General features: G+C 34.6%; 1 protein-coding gene across 1 annotated transcript in view; it reads right to left on the minus strand.

The window, feature by feature from the left end:
* DNAI4 (dynein axonemal intermediate chain 4) overlaps nucleotides 1-22,688 on the minus strand; it is a 93,851-nt gene that overhangs the window by 51,574 nt on the left and 19,589 nt on the right. The window contains 5 exon segments of the mRNA XM_043575204.1: nucleotides 2,434-2,573; nucleotides 6,179-6,335; nucleotides 8,223-8,335; nucleotides 10,168-10,352; nucleotides 19,969-20,146. Coding sequence (XP_043431139.1) covers nucleotides 2,434-2,573; nucleotides 6,179-6,335; nucleotides 8,223-8,335; nucleotides 10,168-10,352; nucleotides 19,969-20,146 — 773 coding nt within the window.

The following is a 22,688-nucleotide window of genomic DNA, read 5'->3' on the forward strand; positions in this document are numbered from 1 at the left end:
TGAACTCCATGGTTTCTGAGAAATTGGGTGTAATCTTATTGAGGATCCCTTGTACATGAAAAGAGTCACTTTTTTTTTTTTTTGCTGTTTTCAAGATTCTCTTTCAACACTTAATTATAATGTGTCTGAATGTGGATCTCTTTGTTTATCTTTTTGGGAGTTTGCTGAGCTTCTCAGATACGCAGATTCATGACTTTTATCAAATTTGGGAAGTTTTTTGGCCATTATTTCTTCAAATATTTTGTGTTCCCCTTATCTCTTTTTTCTCCTATCATTCTGAAATTCCCTTTCTGTGTATATTGGTATGCTTGGTGGAGCCCCATAGGTCCTTCAGGCTGTGTTCAGTTTTCTTTATTCTTTTTTCTTTCTTCTCCTCAGACTAGATCATTTCAATTGACATGTCTTTAAGAATTGCAGATTCTTTCTTCTGCCTGCTCAAATCTGCCATGGATAACTCTAGTATTTCCATTTCAGTTATTGTACTTTTTAATCTCCAGAATTTATGTTTGGTTTCTTTTTATAATTCCTGTCCCTTTATTCATATTCTTTTTTTTTCCATACACCATTCTTGTTTGCTTTAGCTCTTTGCCCATAGTTTCCTTTAGCTTTATCAGAACGTTTGATACAATTGATCTAAAGTCTTTGGCTAATAAATACAATGTCTGTACTTCCACAGGGAGAGTTTCAGTTAATTTATTCTTCAAATGGGCCATATTTTCTTATTTCTTTCTATCCTTTGTAATTTTTTTTGAGAACTGAACACTTTGAATATAATAATGTGGTAACTCTGGAAATCAGATTCTTCTTGCTCCTTGGAGTTTGTTTTTGTAGTTTGCTGTGAGTACTCATTGTTTGTTTGCTTAGTGATGTTTCTAAACTATTTTTATAAAGTCTGTATTCTTTGTCATGTATCATCGCAGAAGCTTTTGGTCAGCAAGTGTCATGACAGAGATCTTGAATACCTGAATTCCTCCACCCTCCCCGACCAGTCCATCAGAAAAAAACAAGACAGAAAAGAAAAAGAAAAGAAACAGACAAACAAAGGATAAAAAACCTCTCTGGGTCTTTATAGAGTGGGTCAATGTTAAGGTATTCCTTTAATGCTTAACCAGGCTGTTTACATCTATGCCTTAGCCTTCACTTCCTGCCTGTACTAAGCCTGAGATCAGCCAGAGGGGAAAGCTTAGGATCTTTTCAAGTCTTTCCTGAGCTTGCATCTTGTCCTAGGCATGCACATGACTTTCTAAATTTCCCTATATGTACAAGCCTTTTTTAATATCTTAATTTCCCAAACATCTCCCTCCCTAGCTTTTTCTCCTCAGGCTTACAGTGTGTTTGTTGTTTGACTCCATTGTATTCTTTTGCCTCTAAGAGAGATGAGTTGTTCATTTACTTTGCAATATTTGTTAAGAATGCAATATGCACAGCTGCTTTACCACCTGTGTGTCCTGAGTTAAAAAACAAAATAAAACAAAACAAAACAAAACAAAACAAAAACAAGTGCTCTGGGTCAGTCCTTCAGGTATTCCCAGGCAGGTTAAAACAAAAGCCAAATCCTTTGAGAGTAAGGTCTGCTCTGCTTCTCTGGAACCAGAGGCCAGGGTCTCAAACTGGGAAGGCAGGCTGTTGCCTTTAAGACCATCACCACACTGAGAAGGGGAGTAGGGCAAGAGTGAGTAAGAATGCCACAAAACTTTCCTACTAATTATAAGTTACCCTTGGCTTGACTTAGCATTTGCTTAGAAGTTTTATTTTAATCTTTTCAAAGAACTAGCTTATAGTTTTGCTGAATAACAAAAGCCATTAAAATTAACTTTTACCTAATTACCTTTCTGGCCCTACCTCACAGAATTTTTGGCTATGCAGGGTTATGAATTTATGAACATTGAGAGACAGTAAGTGTAGTACAGAGCACAGGTTCTAGAACCAGACTGTCTGAGGGTATTACTGTGTGCCATACTAGCTGAGTGAAGTTGGTCAAGTTAGCTAACTTCTCTTTGCTTGTTTCTGCCTCCAAAAACGGAGAGTAACAATAGTACCTACCTCATTGTGTTGTTGTGAGAATTAAACCAGTTAATAAATGTGGAAGGCCTAGAATAGTGTCTGGCACATTTTAAATGTTATTAGTTATGGTTAAGCAATCAGTTTCTCTAAATGTTTCATAAACATTTGAAGAGTACAAAATTCTATAATAGAGTTTCTATAAATATCAAAATTATAATTATGTTATCTAAATCATCTATATTTATATTTATTACTCATTATTTGTCAAGTTCTAAAAGCTATAGATTATAGGACCTAGCTGCTATTGTGATTTGACCAAAGTATTTCTATCTTTACTTCATATATTTCAACATTTATTTGTTAACTGACAGACTCAAAGAATGTATATTAAAATATGTACTTTATCAAGCAGAATGAAATATAAATTACCTTTGTCTTCTTTTACGATTTTGTCACACTGAACATCTTTATTCTTTGGTGCTCCATTAATAGTCTGCATCATCCTTTCAGCATATAAATCATTGCCTAATCTATTTCTACAAAGGGTCTCATAATTCTTGTTTCTCCGCCTATAAAAAATAAAGTATATTCAACTCATTAATAAAAATTATTGCCATGGATATTATCTCTTTATATTATGCTTTCTCTTTAAAATTACTTTCTTTAATGTGGATTTCACCAAATGTGAAGTGAGAGTTCAAAAAACTCCTTAGGAAAAGACTGCACTTGGAGCGCCTGGGTGGCTCAGTCAGTTAGCATCCGACTTCAGCTCAGGTCACGATCTCGTGGTTCATGAGTTTGAGCCCCCCTCGGGCCCTGTGCTGACAGTCCAGAGCCTGGAGCCTGTTTCAGATTCTGTGTCTCCTTCTCTCTCTGCCCCTCCCCCCACATGTGCTCTGTCCCTCTCTCTCAAAAATAAACATGACAAAGAAAAGAAAAGACTGCACTAAACTACCTCCAAAAGACTCTACTTACTATACCTCCCAGCATCGTTACTACTTTCAGTGCCCAACGACATACTGGCACTATCTTCACACAGTTTTTATGAACTCTGCTATAAACACTGAAAGCTATAAATTTCCTTCAGAGTACTACATTTGTGCCATCCTGTAGGTATGTGCTATTTTAATAATTATTTACTTTCTTAAATTCCAATTATGATTTCTTCTTTGGTTCATAAGGAATTTAGAAAATGTGCTTTTTAACCTCCAAATGTGTATCTGAATGTGTGTCTGTGTTTTAATTGAGATTTATATTATTAATTTTTAACTTAAGTCTATTTGTGGTCAGAGAATTGAGTTTGTATGATACTATTTCTTTGGAATTTTTGAAACCTTGTTTCATGGTCTTGTGCATGAATGATTTTTAAAAATAATTGGTGTGTGCTTGAAGAGTGTGTATTCTCTATTGAATGCAGAGTTTTATATGTGATCATTAAATTATGTCTTTGGTTCAAATTTTCTATATCTATGTGAATTTTATATCTGGTTGACATACAGTAATTAAGAGAAGCAAGTTTAACACACCTACTTATACTTAACAAGTTTCTAATTTTTGCTTCATATACGTTGAGGTTATTTTATTAGGAGTATTCAAGATTAAAATTATTATACCTTCCTATCATTATAAAGTGATCTTCTTTGTCCCTAGTAATGCTGTTGGTTTAATTATTTCTCTGTAGATGATTTTTTTTCTTTTTTCCTTCTGTTTTTAAAATCTCCTTTTGGGGGTGCCTGGGTGGCTCAGTCAGTTAAGCATCCAACTTTAGCTCAGGTCATGATCTTACGGTTTGCAGGTTTGGAGTCCTGCATCGGGATCTCTGCCGTCAGCAGGGAACCCACTTTGGATCCTCTGTCCCCCTCTCTCTTTCTCTGCCTCTCCCCCACTTGCTCTCTCTCCATCTCAAAATAAATAAACACTGATAAAAAAAATAAAAAGTAAAATCTTTGTTTAGTATTTGGTATTCTGGAGTATCAATATAATGCACCAAGTGCATTTCTTTTTTGTGGATTTCTTTTTATTTATTCATTTCTGTAAAATGGTGTCTTAATAGCTTGGGAACATCCTTACCCACTCTCTTCGAATAGTTCATCTCCTCCATTCTTCGTATTTTGATATTTTGGAACAAACCAGGTGCATTTTAGACCTTTATTCTATTGTCAATTTCTTTTTTTAACTTCTCTTTCATACTTTATATCACATTTTTCTTTCCAAGGTTTATTTTGTAGAATTTATCCAGATCTATGTTTCAATTTATTAAATCTGTTTGATTATGTCTTGTTTAAATTCAATGTTTTCTGTTTTACTTCAACAATTATATAAATATACTTTATTTTAAAGTTCTTTTTAGATGTTTTTGCAAATATGAGTCATCATTTTGATAGTTTCTTGATGTTAGTGAGGTGTTAACACTATCTTTTATTTAAATATTTCACATATATTTTATATTCTATATCTCATAATAGAGTCCTAATATCTCATTATCCATAGTCCTCAGGGTGTAGATCTCTGGTCTGTTATTTCTTTTAATTCTCATTCATAGTACTTTTTTATTGGTTTGGTGTATTTTTCACCAAATTCAATCTGAGGGAATCTTGAGTCTAAATGGGATATGCTTTCCTCCAGAGAAAATTCATGTTTGCTTATGATATTAGCTTTGAAACCTGGGATCACTTGAGATAACTGAAATCCTTTTAAGGATTTTGCTTAATACAAAAATGTCTCTTTTAGTTCTCTTAATTTGTGGGGGTCCAAGGCCTGCTGGACTCTAGATCCGTGTGTTAATTTTAACGTTTGCTTCTAGCATCTCTCCATCTCTGATTTCAGATCACTTATCTATCCATTTGTTATTTGCTCCTTTCCTTTTTCTGGTGTTAAGAGCTTTCCCTTATGTCTTAAGAATTTCAAAGTGTGTTATTCAGGATCTACTTGTACTATATTTTATAGTCCAAATAATTCTAGGATATTTTATATTTGGGTAAGAATAATATCCTAAAAATATTTTAATGATAGATTTTTAGTACTTTGAATCATATTCAAATTATATTTGAATCTAAATAATCTGAATAACTATATTAATAATGTATATATATTTTTTTATTTTTGAAAGAAGAGAGCGTGAGCACAGGAGAGGGGCAGAAGAATAAAGAGAGAGAGAATCTCAAGCAGGCTCCAGGCCCAGCACCTGGGATCAACAACACAAGCTGAAATCAGAAGTCGGACACCCAACTGACAGAACCATCCAGGCACCCCAAAAATCTGTTTACAGTAGCTAAATTAATTTCAGACAGAGCAGACTTCAGAGCAAGGCAAATTATCAGAGGGGCATTATAGAGGGGCATTACATAATGATAAAGGGATCAATTCTCCCAAATTCTCCCAAAAAGGCATAACAATCCTTAATGAGGCAAAATAAATGAGGCAAAAACTAATGATCTATTTGAATTCATTAATAAGGAGCAATGGAAAATCTGCTCTAATATAGTAAATTCAGTTATTTTCCAATAACATATTTTTACTTAAGTTTTGAATATAAAAATGTCAGGCCTTTCTTTTTATTTTTTTATTTTTATTTTTACAAAATGTTTTATTTATTTATTTTGAGGGAGAGAGAGAGAGGGAGAGCATGACTGGGGAAGGGGCAGAGAGAGAGGGAGACAGAATCCCCAGCAGGCTCCACACTGTCAGCACAGAGCCCCATGCTGGGCTTGATCCCACAAACTATGAGATCATGACCTGAGCCAAAATCAAGAGTCAATCGCTTAACCTACTGAGCCACCCAGGCACCCCAGTCCTTCCTTTTAAACTGGAAATAACTTACATATGCATAAAAGAAAAAAAAATATCATTAAAACCTTTATTGAGACTTGGAAGCTTCCTTTATTTCTTTTATTATTTGACTTAGTAGTGTACCCATTTCTTAAAGAGTATGGTAAACCTATGGGTTCTTCCTCTAGAAAAAAGTACATACAACATAAATAGTTTTCAAAAAAAAACCCCACAAACACTTTTCATATCATTTCATAAGGCACATATATAACTTTATATAGAACTTCACCAAGCACATATGCCACCAGTATTTATCCAGGAATACCCCAAAACAGAAACAAGGATAGGAACCTCTGACTTAGCATTTAAATTACAGAAGCAATATAGACAATTGAGCCATACATACCTTACTTTCATAGCTTCTTCAGATTCTACAGAAACCATGACTGTCGGTAGGTTAAAAAATCTTAGTGTTTCCGTCTCTGTGAGTATTATCTCTATAGTCTTTTCTAGGTCTTCTTTTGTTACAATTTTTCCAGGTGTTGCCCTCACAACTCGTAAATCTAAAATACACGATTTAATAAAAATCATTTACTAATTGCTATTTTAATTATCATTTTACCAAAATATGATGGGTCATATATTGCAGGTGGCTTTTATGTGGTCAAAGAACAGACCATATTGTGAGATGTATTCAATCCCTTCAGAGGGATTCTATCCCTCTGAGTCTGGGGAAGATTACAATAATAATCCAATGCTCCTTGTCTATCTCTGAGAGGATGATCTTCCCTCCTGCAGCAGACACTGCTGATTGCCAAGTTTTCATTGGTAAGGCTTTCCCCCTTCCCTTGCCTCTTTCCATTAAGAAAATCAAGTGTTTAGTTTCCTAGCCTCTCTTGAAGCTAGGGGTCACCATGTGACAGAGTTCTGGGCAATGAGATAACAGTAGAAATACATAGGAAAGAAGACTTTCCTGGGGAAACTTTTACTTTCTTGATAAATAAAAGTGATATGGCTGGAGCTATTGCCTTTCTCCTTTCTGCTTTTAATTTTAATGTGCATATAATATCCAGAGCTGGGGCAGATATTTTGAGACCATGAAGCAAGAAGGAAGAAGAAAAGGCTTAAGGAAAGAGAACAGCAGAGTCGCCAACCTAGAGTCTCACAGTTAAGCCACAGGATCCGATCCAAAAGCTATCTACCTTTTAAGTTCTTTTAATGTGAGAAAAATAAATGATTATTTAAGCCAATGGTAGTTGGGCATTACTTGTTGTCAGGAGTATTCCTGTTACATATCTTAACACCAAAGAGTCTATGAAGCACTTTTCCAACCTTATGAATATTTTCATTAATCCTTCATTATCATCTTAGCGGAAGACACATTCTTACTGCACTCCAAGGCAAGCGTTCCTCAAGTAGGTACCCACTTCACCCAGCACTTTTGATCATCCATTATTTCCTCATTTGTTTTACCTTTACTTTCATAATCCTTTACCTCATGTTTTATGTTCTGCTTGGAAGAAGCCACCCCTATTTGTTCTCCTGATAAATTATTAATCATCTTTAAAAACTCAAGTCAAAAGTCAATAATGTTCTCTGTTAATTCTTTTCTTTTTTCCCACCTCAAAGGTGTTAATCTTTCCATTCAAAGTGCTCCCATCACACTCTGCATATGTCCTATTATGGCGCTGATCACAGTGTAACAGAATGACTTATCTCCTGAGTTAGAAGCAGAGCACTCCTAAAAAAATTTTTTTAGGGGCGCCTGGGTGGCGCAGTCGGTTAAGCGTCCGACTTCAGCCAGGTCACGATCTCGCGGCCCGTGAGTTCGAGCCCCGCGTCGGGCTCTGGGCTGATGGCTCGGAGCCTGGAGCCTGTTTCCGATTCTGTGTCTCCCTCTCTCTCTGCCCCTCCCCCGTTCATGCTCTGTCTCTCTCTGTCCCAAAAATAAATAAACGTTGAAAAAAAAAAATTTAAAAAAAAAAAATTTTTTTTAATGTTTATTTCAGAGAGAGACAGAGATAGAGCGCAATCAGGGAGGGGCAGAGAGAGAGGGACACACAGAATCTGAAGCAGGCTCCAGGCTCTAGGCTCCAGGCTCTAGGCTCCAGGCTCTGTGGTCAGCACAGAGCCTGATGTGGGGCTCCAACTCTTCAACTATGAGATCATGACCTGAGCCAAAGTCAGAGGCTTAACTGACTGAGCCACCCAGGTGCCCTAGAAGCAAAGCACTTCTCAAACAGGATCTGTGAGTCCTGAGGCTGGTGGTACAAGATTCTCACCTTGGGAACATTGATACTACTCTGGTAATTCTCACATAGCTACCCCTCTGGCCAGCATTTAGAAATCATTACCAGAGTTCTTTTATCTCAAGTATCTGACAAATAATAAGTATATTTGCTAAAGAAATAAGGGACTGATACTGAAACAAATGATCACATTTTCATTACCTGTAAAACTAGTCAATTTTTCTCGTTTATAGGATGGTTCTTCTAGGTCTTCTGCTATTGATTCAGTAGTAGATACACTTGACTTAGAAACTATGCTGCTTCCTAAAACTGACCTTTAATAATGAAAAACAAAATTATTCATTTATTTAGATTTTCTTATGGGTAATTGAATACATGAACAAAAACATTATCCTATTGAGAAATCAAATATCCTATAATCATATAAGAAAAATTGATAAAAGTAAACTACTTCTTTAAACATCAAGCTGATTTGTAATATTCCTTAAGTAAAAAGTCGTTATTAAAAAAAAGTCATTATAAATATAATTTAGGGATAAAACATGTCAAACCTATGTCCAAAGTCCTGTGATGGATTCCCAATATATTTAGAATAAAAAGCTAAAATACAGCATACCTATCCAGTCTCTCCATCTTCATTTATCACATTTCCCCATCCTACCCCCTTTTTAAGTTCCTCAATCTTTTGGCACTCTCTTAGAGTCTCAGCCTAGTACATTCTTCCTTTCATTTTTCACCCATTTTCTGCTCTTCACTCAAATCCCATCTTAAATGTGATTTATTCAATTTTATAAAGGCCCTCTCAAGATTTAATTAAGAGAAAATCTATGTACTGGTTGGGAAATCAATACATTGAAGAATACAAAAATAATTTCTTTAAACATGTAAACAACATAATTTCGTGATATTATATACTTTTCTCCCCTTTCTACTTATAGGTCCAACTTGTCCTCAAAAAGGTAGGTACAGTGGGGGCGCCTGGGTGGCACAGTCGGTTAAGCATCCGACTTCGGCTCAGGTCATCAATCTCACAGTTCATAAGTTTGAGCCCTGAGTTTGGCTCTGTGTTAACAGCTTGGAGCCTGGAACCTACTTTGTATTCTGTGTTTTCCTCTCTCTCTCTCTCTCTGCTCTTCTCTTCCCCTACTTGTGCTCTCTCTCTCTCAAAAATAGGTAAGTAATTTTTTTTTAAAGGGTAGATACAGTTTACTGGAATATTCTTTGCTTTACAGAGCACTCCTATGGCTACTGCATGCAAATTTTGAGTCAGACTCTAGAGCAGCATATTTTCTCCTAAAATGTGCTTAGTTAACTTCTGGAACTTTTAATTGGTCAAATGGAAAATTACACACTCAAATATTTCCCCATAATCTTTAGATTATTTTAGGACATACTGTTTAATTATTGCAAACATTCTGAACTTCTCTACCATAAACATTAATAAAATTTCACTTCGCTTACATAAAGTGTCTACATAACACATGCATAACATTTCATTTATAAAAAAATTATGAAACAAAAGATAAATCAAACCCTAGGAGAACATGGATTTACATGGGATATTGGGGGGAGCGGAGCTGCTTCTTCCCATAAGTTGTAGCATAAAAGAAACAGAAGAAATATGTCTGTAGGTATGTGATTAGCCTCATCTTTTGGTTCCTCAAGAAAACTTGTATAAAACCCATATATTTTCTCAGAAATGTTTGCTGTGAGTGTTGGAGAACTCTTTTTTATTCTTATTCTTTAATTTTTTTTTACATTTATTTATTTTTGAGAGACAGAGCACAAGTGGGGGTGGGGGGTAGTGGGCAGAGAGAGGAGACACAGGATCTGAAGCAGGCTCCAGGCTCTGAGCCGTCAGCACAGAGCCTGAGGCGGTGCTCGCACTCAGAAACCATGAGATCATGAGATCATGAAGTCGGATGCTTAACCAACTGAGTCACCCAGGCGCCCCAAGTATTGGAGAACTCTTAAGACATGCAAACCTCTACACCTAAGTAAAACATGAGGGGAACATAGATGGCACACTAACATAGAGTGCAGGTGGGAGACCGAAGACAACTGACATTTAAGTTACACACATACAACTTAAATGAAAAGACAGCACATGTGATATAAAAAAGAACAATAGAATTGTATACTCTACCTTGTAAAGTGCCCTAACATACTAGGATTTAATGTATTCTGATAAAGGCTATAAGAAGATATAAATTCTGCTGCAAATGATCCTTCTCGTGACGTCAGTAGTTTATTTGGCTTTGCTGTACCTGTATGTGGATCTGGATGGTAAAGAGGTCGGGGAGTGACATCAACTCCATGTGCATCAATTACCTGTGGAAAATTATTTAAAATGAAAAAGTAAAAAAAAAAAAAATGGTGGAGGGTTTTGAATAAGTAGGCCTTAGAAAACAAAAAAAAAGTGGTAGGAAAAAAAATAAGTATGTTTCTAGGTTGAAATAAACATGAAAAATTGAATAAAAGTTTTTATGCTTAAAAGGTTTCTTAACTAGGCCTACTTTTCAAAACAGTCTTATTCATGTTTTTACATGAATATATATGAGTAATATATATTATATATAAGCAATGTATATTAATTAATATCAGGGAAATTCAGAAATGTATAGAGAATTCATGCAGATTGTTAATATTTTTGTATATTTAATTTTAATCTATAAATTTAAAAAATCACTATTATTCATTCAATATTTTATTAATAAACATTTCCCAATTTTTACATATTTCTGTTTGTTTTTGCCTAATTCTTAATCTTTTCAATTATGAAATTTAACACATACAGAAATACAGGTCTTACATTCAAGTTTTTAATCCATTTTGAGTTAATTTTTGTGTATGGTATAAATAATGGTCCAGATTCATTCTGGCTTTCCAGTTTTCCTAACTCTACTTATTGAAGATACTGTTTTTTTCCCCAATGTATACTTTGCTCTTTGATTGTAAATTAATTAGTCATATATGTGTGGGTTTATTTCTGGGCTCTCTATTCAGTTCCACTGATCTATGTATCTGTTTTTGATCTATGTGTTCATGTGCAAATACCATACTGTTTTAATTACTATAGCTGTGTAATATACTTTGAAATCAGAGAGGGTGATGTCTCCAGCTTTTTTCTAAGACTGCTTTAGCTATTCAGGGTCTTTGTTGCTTCATACAAAATTTAAGATTCTATTCTGTGAAAAATGCCATTGAAACTTTGATAGCAATTGCACTGAATCTGTGGATTGTTTTGGATAGTATAGACATTTTAACAATATTGATTCTTCCAATTCATAAGCATGGAATATTTTTCCATGCATTTGTATCTTCTTCAATTTCTTTCATTACTGTCTTGTAGTGTTCAATATACAGATCTTTTACCTCTATTAAATTTATTTCTAGGTATTTAATTTTTTTAATGTTTATTTTTCAGAGCAAGAGAGAGAGAGAGAGAGAGAGAGAGAGAGAGAGAGAGCAAGCATGAGCGGGGGAGGGGCAGAGAGAGAGGGAGACACAGAATCTGAAGCAAGCAAGCTCCAGGCTCTGAGCTGTCAGCACACAGCCCGACGCAGGGCTCGAATCCACGAACTGAACCATGAGATCATGACCTGAGCCAAAGTCAAACGCTTAGCTGACTGAGCCACCTGGCGCCCCTATTTCTAGGTATTTATTCTTTTAGATGCAATTGTAAGATTGTTTTCTTAATTTCTCTCTCTGAGCACTAGATATTAATGTGTAGAAAAGCAACAGATTTCTGTATGTTAATTTTATATCCTGTGAATTTACTGAATTTATTTACTAATCTAATAGTTTCTGGTGGAGTCTTTAGGATTTTCTATATATAATACCACGTCATTTATAAACAGTAACAGTTTTACTTCTTCCTTCCTAACTTGGATACCTTTTATTTCTTTTTCTTGACTAATTACTCTGGGTAGGACCTCCAGAATATGTTGAATAAAAGTGGCAAGAGTGAGCATCCTTATTGTTTTCTTGATCTTAGAGAAAAAGTTTTCAGCTTTTTACCATTGAGTATATATACAGTCTAATTATGTTGAGATACATTCCCTCTATTCCTGATTTGTAGAGTTTTTATCATAAATGGATGTTGAATTTTGTCAAATGCTTTTTCTGCATCTATTGAGATGATCATATGATTTTTATCCTTTATTTCATTGATGTGGCATATCACATTGACTGATTTGTGAGTGTTAAGTTAAACCATCCTTGCAACCATGGAATAAATCCTACTTGAACATGATCTATAATCCTTTTAACATATATATATTGAATTTGGTTTGCCAATATTTTGTTTAGGGTTTTGTATCTAAAACATCAGGGATATTGGTGTTTTTCTTTTCTTGTGGTGTCATTTGGTTTTGATATTGGGGTAATACTGGCCTCATATAAAGAGTTTGGAAGAGTTTTCTCTCCTTCCACTTTTTGGAAAAGTTTGAGAAGGACTGATATTAATTCTTTGAATGTTTGGTATAATTCACCAGTGAAGCTGTCTGATCCTAGACTTTTGTTTGTTGGGGATTTTTGATTGCCAATTCAATCTTGTTAGTAGTAATTGGACTGTTCAGATTTTCTATTTCATTATATTTCAGTCTTGATAGGTTATTTATTTCTAGAGACTTATGCATTTCTTCTAGGTTGTCCAATTTGTTGGCATATATTTATTCATAATATTATCTTACAATCTTTTGTATTTCTGTGGTATCAGTTGCAACATCTCTTTCATTCTGATTTTATTCATTGAACCTAATTTTTATTTGAATTTCCTCTCTTTTTTTTCTTGGTGGATATAGTTAAACATTTGTCAATTTTTTTATCTTTTCAAAAAAACAGCTTTTAGTTTCATTGACCTTCTCTATTTTCTTTTCATCTCTGTTTCATTCATTTCTGCTCTCATCGGTTAATTCTTTCCTTCTGTTAACTTTGGGCTTCATTCGTTCTTTTTCTAGTTCTTTGAGGTGTAAAATTAAGTTGAGACTCTTTTTGTTTTGTGAAGTAGGTATTTATCTCTATGAACTTCCTTCTTAGACCTGCTTTTGCTGCATCCCACAAATGTTGGTATATTTCCACTTTCACCCATCTCATGGTATTTTTTGATTTCTCTTTTGATTTCTTCTATGACCCATTAGTTATTCAGTAGCAAGTTGTTTAGTCTCCACATATTGTTGAACTTTCCAGTTTTCTTTGTGTAACTAACGTCTAGTTTTCTAATACTGTGGCTGGAAAAGATGCTTGATATGATTTCATTTCTTTTCAATTAATTAAGACTCATTCTGTGGCCTAACATAGGGGCTAAACTGGAAAATGTTCCATGTGTATTTGAGAAGAATCTGAATTCTGTTGCTTTGGTTGGTATTACCCTCTCAGAGGATCCATTCATTTTTCTTCATTCTTTCTTCCACTCTGTTTTTGGCTTGCATAATCTCTATTGATCTATCCTCAAGTTTGCTAATTCTTCCTTCTGACAGTTAAAATCTATTATTTAGTTCCTCTAGTGAATTTTTAAAATTTTGATTAATGTACTTTTTTTCTCAACCCCAGAATTTCCATTTGGTTCTTTTTATAATTCCTTTTTGGTGCAACCCAGAAACAGTATTTTAGTTTATTTATTTATTTTTAATTGAGATATAATTGTTACATAAGATAGAATCGTTTTAGGGTACAACATAATGATTTGATATACGTATATTGCAAAATGATTACAATAATAAGTTTACTTAACGTCCATCACTTCACATAGTTACAAAAATTTTTTTTGTTATGATGAGAACTTTTAAAATCAATTTTCTTAGGAACTTTTGAATATACAACAGTTTTAAAAAGTTACTTAAATTCCAGTTAGTTAACATACAGTGTAATATTAGCTTTAGGTGTGCAATATAGTGACTCAATATTTCCATACAATACCTGGTGCTCATTACAAGTACACTCCTTAATCCCCATCACCTATTTAACCTCTCCCCCACCCACCTCCCTTCTGGTAATCATCAGTTTGTTTTCCATAGTTCAGAGACTCTTTCTTGGCTTGCCCCCCTCTCTCTTTTTTTTCCTCCTTTATTCATTTGTTTTGTTTCATAAATTTCACAGGTGAAATCATATGGTATTTGTCTTTCTCTGACTGGACCTATTTCACTTAACATAATACTCTCTAGCTCCAACCATGTCATTGCAAATGGCAAGATTTCATTATTTTTTTTTTTATGGCTGAGTAATTTCTGAGTAATATTCATATATATATATGAATTCATATGAATTAATATGAATATGAATATATATGAATTCATATATATATGAATATATTTATACACACATACACACACACACATATACCTCACATCTTCCTTATCCATTCATCAATCAATGGAGACTTGGGCTGTTTCCATAATTTAGCTATTGTAAATAATGCTGCTATAAACATCTGGGTACATGTATCCCTCTGAATTAGTATTTTTGTGTTCTTTGGGTAAATACCTAGCAGTGCAATTGCTGGACTGTAGGGAAGCTCTATTTTTAACTTTTTGAGGAATCTCCATACTGTTTTCTAGAGTGGCTATACCAGTTTGCAATCCTACCAACAGTGCAAGAGGGTTGCCCTTTCTCCACATCCTTGCCAAAAAGAGTTGTTTCTTTTGTTGTTGATTTTAGCCATTCTGACAGGTGTGAGGTGATATCTCATTGTAGTTTTTCTTTGTATTTCCCTGTTGATCAGTGAGGTTGAGCTTCTTTATTGATATTTTCTATTGGATGTGATGGTCATCAGACCTTCTTTTACTTCTTTATTCATGGTTTCTTTGGTTCTATGAAGACATTTATAGTGATTTCTTTTAAATCTCTTTTTGTTAAATCTGACATCTGGTTCTTCCCACAGTTTCGATTGCCTGTATTTTTTTCTTAAATATGGGTCATATTTTTCTCTAGGTACTGATATCTCCTTCCTTTCTAAAACTTGTTATTGCTATTTACTTGTTCATTTGTTTAGTGATTACCTGGATTATTTTAGTGCGATTTATTTCCCCATAATGGGTTGAACTGTATCGCCCCACAAAGACATGTTGAAGTCTTAATCCCCAGTACTTCAGATTGTGAAAATAGGGTTTTTGCAGACTTAAGCAAGTTAAGATGAGATCATTAGGGTAAGCCCTAATCCAGTATGACTGATGTCTTTATAAAAAGGGAAAATTTTGACACAGATGTACATAGAGGTAAGACATTATGAAAACACACGGGGAGAACACAATATGAAGACAGAGGATTGGAGTGATAGATCTACAAACCAAGAAATTTCTATGACTACCAGAGCTAGAAGGGAAACAGATCCGTTCTTATCGTATTCAGAGAGTGCATGTTCATGCTAACAGGTTGATTTCAGATTTCTGTCCTCCAGAACTATGAGACAATGAATTTCTATTGTTTTAATATAGTTTGTGGTACTTTGCTAATGCAGCTGAAGGACTAGTATGCCCCCCCCCCAACCCCAACACTTACCCCCACACAATGTTAATTGTGCTTCTCAAGACAAATAGCTTTGGGTATGCCCCAAACCATCCTGGAGTGACAAAGGTACTATTAGGGCTCTCTACTATACTTCTTTTTTTAAAGATTTATTTTTTATTTTTAGAGGAAGGGGAGAGGGACAAAGGGGGAAGGGAGGAGGGAGGGGGGGTGAGAGAGAGAGAGAGAGAGAGAGAGAGAGAGAGAGAGAGAATATCAAGAAGGCTCCATGTTCAGCACAGAACATGACACAGGGCTCAATTCCATGACCCTGGGGTCATAACCTGAGCCAAAATCAAGAGTCAAATTCCCAACAGACTGAGCCACCCAGGAGCCCCCTTTCTAACTACTCTCACCCTGTCCACACTGAGCTGTTAAACTTCACTAACTGCCAGCTGACTGTTCTATTGTTTTCAATGCCCTGGGGCACAAATTCTCTAATCCAATCAAATTGTGGCTGCTTTCAGGGACTATTCTCTGAGGTCAATGTTTGATATTGAAAATGCTCCTCCCAGTAGCCTTATTCTTTCTGCCTCTGAATTTGACTACTCTAGGTATCTCATATAAGAGGAATCACACAGTATCTTCCCCTTTGTTACTGGCTTATTTCAATTAACATAATATATTCAAGGATCATCTATACCCTAGCATGTGTTGGAATTTCATTTCTTTTTGAAGCTAAAAATTTTCCAGTGTGTGTGTGTGTGTGTGTGTGTGTGTGTGTGTGTTTGTGTGTGTATCAAATTTTGTTTATTCATCATCTGCTGATGGAAACTTGGGTTGCTTCCACCTTTTAGCTATTGTGAATAATGCTGCTATGAATATAGGTGTACAAGTATCTGTTCAAGCTTCTACTTTCAATTCTTTTGGATATAGACCAAGAAGTGGAATTACTGGATCATATGGTAATTCTATACATATATTTTTTATTTATTGGTATTTTTATTTTCTAATTTTTTGAGAGGGAGGGAGGAACTAGAAGGAGGAGAGAGAACATCTCAAGCAGACTCCAAACTCAGCACAGAGCCTGATATGGGCTCAATCCCACAACCTTGGGATCATGACCTAAGTTAAAATCAAGAGTCAGATGCTCAACCTACTGAGCTACCAGGTGCCCCTGATAGGTCTATTTTTAGTTTTTTGAGGAATCACAACACTGTTTTCCATAGCAACTACACCATTACCCATTTCTGTCAACAGTGCACAAAGTTTCCAAATTCTCAGTATATTCACCAACATTTGTTCTTTTCCATTTTTTTTTTTTAGCCATTGTAATGAGCCTTAGGTGATACCTTATTGTGGTTTTGATCTGCAGTTTCCTAATGATTAGTGATGTTGAGCATTTTTTCAAGTGCTGTTGGCTATTTGTAGATATTCTTTTGAAAAGTATCAAGTACTTTGTCTATTTTTTAATTGGGCCACTTATTTGTTTGTTGTTGAGTTGTAGGAGTCCTTTGTATATTCTGAATATTAACCCCTTATCAGATTTTCAAATATATTTTCCTCATCCCATAGGTTGCTTTTCATTGTGTTGTGTCCTATGATGCAAAGGTTTCTAATGTTTGATGTAGTTCATTATATCCATTTTTTTCTTTTGCTGTATATGCTTTTGGTATTCTATCTAAGAAATCATTGCCAAACCAGTGTCAAAAAGGTTTTCCCTATGCTTTCTTCTAAGAATTTTAGTGTTGTAGCTATAAGAGCTTGATACGTTTTGAGTTATATATACGTTTTGTGTATATATATATACGTATATATACGTTTTGTATATATACGTTATATATACGTTTTGTATATAAGAGTCCTACATCATTCTTTTGCATGTAGATATCTAATTTTCCTAACATCTTTGTTGAAAAGACTGTCCTTTCCCCATTGCACAGAATTGGCATCCTTGCTGAAAGTCATTTGAACATATTTGTAGGGGTCCTCTGTTGTTTTCTATTGGTTTATGTGTCTGTCTTTATGCTAGTACTATGCTACATTGATTACTACAGTTTCATAGTAAGTTTTGAAATCAGGAGGTGTGAGACCTCCAACTTTGTGGTTCTGTTTTAAGATTGTTTTGGCAATTCGGGGTCTCTTAATATTCCATATGAGTTTTAAAATAGATTTTTTATTTCCACAAAAAAATATCATTGAGGATTTGAGAGGGATTGCATTGAATCTGTATCTTGTTTTGGGTGGTATTGACATCTTAAGAAATATTCCAATGTATAAACAAGGGATGTTTTCCCATTTATCATCTCCTTTCATTTATTTCAGCAATTTTTGTAGTTATCAGTGTACATTTTTCACTTTCTTAGTTAAGTTTATTCCTAAGTATTTTTATTATTTTTGATACGCTGTAAATGGAAATCTTTTTTCTTAATTTTTTTGGATTATTCATTGCTAGTGTATAGACACACGACTAATTTTTGTGTGTTAATTTTCCATCCTACAACTTGCTGAATTTATTAGTTCTAAGTACTTTTTAAAAAAATGTTTATTTATTTATTTGGGGGCACCTGTGTGGCTCAGTTGGTTAAGTATCTGACTTGATTTCAGCCCTGGTCATGATCTGAGCCCCTGAGATGGGCTTTTACGTATCATAATACTATATAATACGTATGTATTGTATATATGTATGTATAATATACACATAATACATATAATGTATATATAATAATATATCATTGTTATGGACTTAATGTTTGTATACACCCCAAATTCATATTGGTCTCCTAATCCCAATGTGATGGTATTGGAAGGTAGAACCTCTGAAAGGTAATTAGGTCATGAAGGTTGAGACCTCATGAATGGGATTAGTACCCTTCTGAAAAGAGGCGAGAACTAGCTAAATCACTTTCCACCATGTAATACACTGAGAATATACTGAGGATAACTTGAAAATTTAGCAGTCTGCAACCTGGAAGAAGGTCCTCACTAGAACCCAACCATGCTGGTGTTCTAATCTTGGGCTTCCAGCCCCAGAACTGTGAGACATAAATTTCTTTGTTTATAAGCCATCCAGTCTATAATACTTTGTTATGACAGCCTGAGATAATATAGTACCCATTTGTTAAGATTATATAAGCTTATTTCCATTGTGTGGCTATTATAAGCAAAGCTGCTATAAACATTTGTGTATAGTTTTTATATAAACTGATACTTTCTTTTCTCTTGAGTAGATACCTAGATGTGGAATGGCTGGATGATATAGTAGGTATATATTTAGCATTGAATAAAGTGCCAAATGGTTTTTCATTTTTCATTCCTACTAGCAGTGTATGAGAATTGTTCCTCCACATACTTGCCCACATTTGGTATGATCAGTCTTTTAATTTTAGCTATTCTAATAGGTGTACAACAGTATCTCATAGTTTCAATCTGCATTTCCTAATGACTAATGCAGATTGTCATTTGATGTGCTCATTTGCTATCTGTATATGTACTTTGTTGAAGTATTTGCTCAAATGTTTTGTTCATTTTAAATATGAAGTTGTCTTAATATTGTTTTGAGAATTGTTTATATATTTTGGTTATAAGTACTTTATCAGATGTTTGCTTTATAAATAATTTTTCCCACTGTATGGTTTCTTTTTCCATCCTTTTAGCATTCTTTCAAAGATCAGAAGCTTTAATTTTGATAGAGTCCAATTTACCAATTCTATCTTTAATGGGCTGTGTTTTTTTGGTCATATCTAAAAAAGTCATTGCCTAGCCCATTCAGATTTATATATTACATACTTTTCTGTATATATATTATACTTTGATTAAAAGTTTTAAAAATTCAATTCTTAGTTAAATGTTTTCTTCTTTTTTTTTTTTTTTTACATTTATTCATTTTTGAGGGCGAGAAACAGAGAGAGAGAGAGAGAGAGAGAGAGAGAGAGAGCGAGCGAGCCAGGGCATGAACAGGGGAGGGGCAGAGAGGGAGGATCCAGGATCCAAAGGAGGCTCCAGGCCTTGAGCTGTCAGCACAGAGCCTGACATGGGGCTCAAACTTATGAACCATGAGATCATGACCTGAGCTGAAGTCCTAGGCTTAACCAACTAAGCCACCCAAGCGCCTTTTAATTAAACATTTTCTAATGAGATAACCAATTTGTGATAATTTATATTTGCTAGAGTACATTACCAAGAAGAATGGATGTTAGCTTTACTACCTATATTATAGCTAGGTTAGCTATTATTAACACCATAATCAACTAGTTCTTAAGGTCATGAGTAGACTTTCCTCACTCCACCCTAATGTTTCTATTACCAGTAATGAATTATAGAGGCCAACAGCCAATGTTACACTGTAAGATATGTCATGTGGCAAAGACTCTAACAAAATCAATGTATCAATATTAGAAGTGAGTTCATTACTTCAAAGCAGGATATTTTCTACTTTTAACATTTCAGTCAAGTTCTTTATGATGCCATTTTCAAATAAACTCAGAATTCTAAAGAATATTACCTGTATGACTGTCCTTGGGGTAGAAATACTCATTTTTTCTGCTTTTATCTCAGGTGCAATTGTCAGGGTTTTTGACAGAGCCATTCTGCTTTGGTTTGCACCACTATATCCTTTTGTTTGGGTTCCTTTTACTGTGCTGATAAAGCTAATAGACTTCTTTGGCTGTGGGCCACTGCTCCTATATCAAGAAAAGATAACATAACACGAAGGATTCATGATTGAAGGAAAATTGACCAACAATAAAAATCAGACTTTCATTTAGAAACATGGAAACAATCTGAACATAGGTACAAGAAAGAATAATAGCTACTTGAGAGTTCAATATGTATAAGCATAGTTCTAGAATGTTTACATGCATTGTATCACTTTTTTTCTCATAATCCTTAAGAGGTTGTTATAAATATCATTTTATGTAAAATCAGAGAGACTTAAAGGGAACTATTCCTATGAGAGTTGAAATCTGAACCTAGGTAGTCTGATCCAAAGTCTACAGTGATTTTTCTGGTCTCAGTTTCCTTATCTGTAATATGGGGATATTAACAGTACCTTATTCACAGATTATTATGAGGATTAAATGGATTAATTTGTATATTATAGTTAGGAAGTCTCTGGCACATAGGAAGCATAAGTGAGTGTATAGGGCAGCTGCATAGGCAGAATGAAGCATGAGGAGTAAAACCTGGGAAGAATATTGTGTTTCTGCCTGAACAATTACATAATAATTTTTAATAAGAAGAGAAGATAAAATCAAAATGTATCCTGAAGGAAAAAAAAAAGATATGATTTCACTTTTCTATACTCTGCAAATTCCTTAACACAAAAACCTACCTTATCATTCCTTTGTTCTAGTACTCTGTACTACGGATTTCTTCTATAAAACAAAGATGATCTTCCCTCAGATTATAAAAAGGAAACAGGTTTCCAAAGAAAACAGTTTAAACAATAATTTTACTTTTCATATCATAAAAGATCAGACAAGAATGAAATATTTTTAATGACAATCATCAATCCACTTTTCATATTTTATTTTTCTTCATAGCATTTATTACTATTTGCCACTTTGTTGTTGTCCACTCCCTTACTAGAATGTTAGCATCTTCAGGGTAAGATCTTTGTCTTGTTAATTGTTATATTCCTAGAACCCACGACAGTACTCAGGATATCATGGTCTCTAAAGAAGTATTTTTTTAAATAAATGAATTCCTGCAAGGAATTCATGCAATATTTCCAATTTACATTGTCTTAAAGTATTTTACTCCATCCTCCCTCCTTCAATGTCTAAATGACTTTATCTTCAACATCTCTAAGAAAATAAGAACAATGTGGTTAAAAGCTCCTTAAATTATTTCTCCATTGTCTTATATTCTTCTTCCATATCCTACAAACTCACCTAAACGCATCTTTCTTTCTTCTTTTAGTAAAAGAGTTGGCATTCTTATCTAAGGCTAATCTTTCTTCTTGTGCTCTGAAATCTGTCTGTTACTACTCTCTCAGGGACTATTGTACATCAATAATTCCTTATCTACTACATATTATTTCCTTTTTTCCCCTTGAACATATAATTATCCTCCATTCATCCCCCCAACTAAAAAAATCCTTCCTTTAGCTGTGTCTTCCTCTGTTACTTTATCTACGCTTCCTTTCATAGTCTAACTCTTCAAGTATTAGCAAATAATACTGTCTACTTCCTTATCCTTATTGGCTCCAAAATTCACTGCAATCTAGTTCCACCTCTCCTCGCCTACCGCATAGAGATTACTTTCATTACGATCCCCTAGTGCTTCAACTTGTCAAATCCAAGGGACTCTTTTCAGTACTTACCTTTGTAGCATCTGACAGTTAACTCTTCCCTCTTCTGGGACATCACTGTCTCTTAGTTTTCAACCTCCTTGGGACCTCTAACCACCTGACCCTTCCATTTTGGACTAATTTGTACCTTTTAGGTTTCTCATCTCTCTCTATTTAATCCAGAATCTACAACTCACTAATTGAATAACTCTTTTACCATTATATTCAACTTGGATTTTCTTTCTCTTTGACTTTTTGCCCTATCCTTACAAAAGCTAGTCCTCCCATTTTATTTCTCCTTTATTAGTTTCCTCTTTTAAAGATTACACTTAAGCTCAAACCCCAGTTATTAGTTTGTTCTCTCTCTCTCTACACACACACACACACACACACACACACACACACACACTATCCCACACTATTCCACTTCCTTATGGAAGTCTATCATTACCACTACTACCTTCTTTCTTCCATCCCCTCAAGATTTTATATCCTAAATTACTGACTCTCTCTCAAATATTACTTCTGGCATAATTCTTGAGTATTTCAATATCCATGAAGGTAATCCTTTTAATGTCATGGCCTCTTAATAACTTGAAGCCTTCTCACATACATGATCTAGCCCTCCTTGCTATGCCAGCTATTTATTCCCATGGTCATACATGGTCATCCCATTGCTAAGGACAAGGTCAACTATCACTTCCTTTTTTTCCAGCTTATACACCCTCTGAATACCCAAATTCAAACAACTTTACTCAACTCCCTTCAACTCCATTGTCACGTTAGAGTCCTTGATTCTATCTACCATGTTTACTCCCTTCCCCATCCCTCTCATGCAATCTCTTCTCTCCTGAGCTTACAGTTAATAAATATAAGCCATAGTTAATTATTGACATACCTCGAGATATTGCAGGTTCAGTTCCAGGCTACCA

This window comes from Prionailurus bengalensis, chromosome C1, assembly GCF_016509475.1.
Source record: "Prionailurus bengalensis isolate Pbe53 chromosome C1, Fcat_Pben_1.1_paternal_pri, whole genome shotgun sequence".
In the NCBI taxonomy this organism is placed as follows: Eukaryota; Metazoa; Chordata; class Mammalia; order Carnivora; family Felidae; genus Prionailurus; species Prionailurus bengalensis.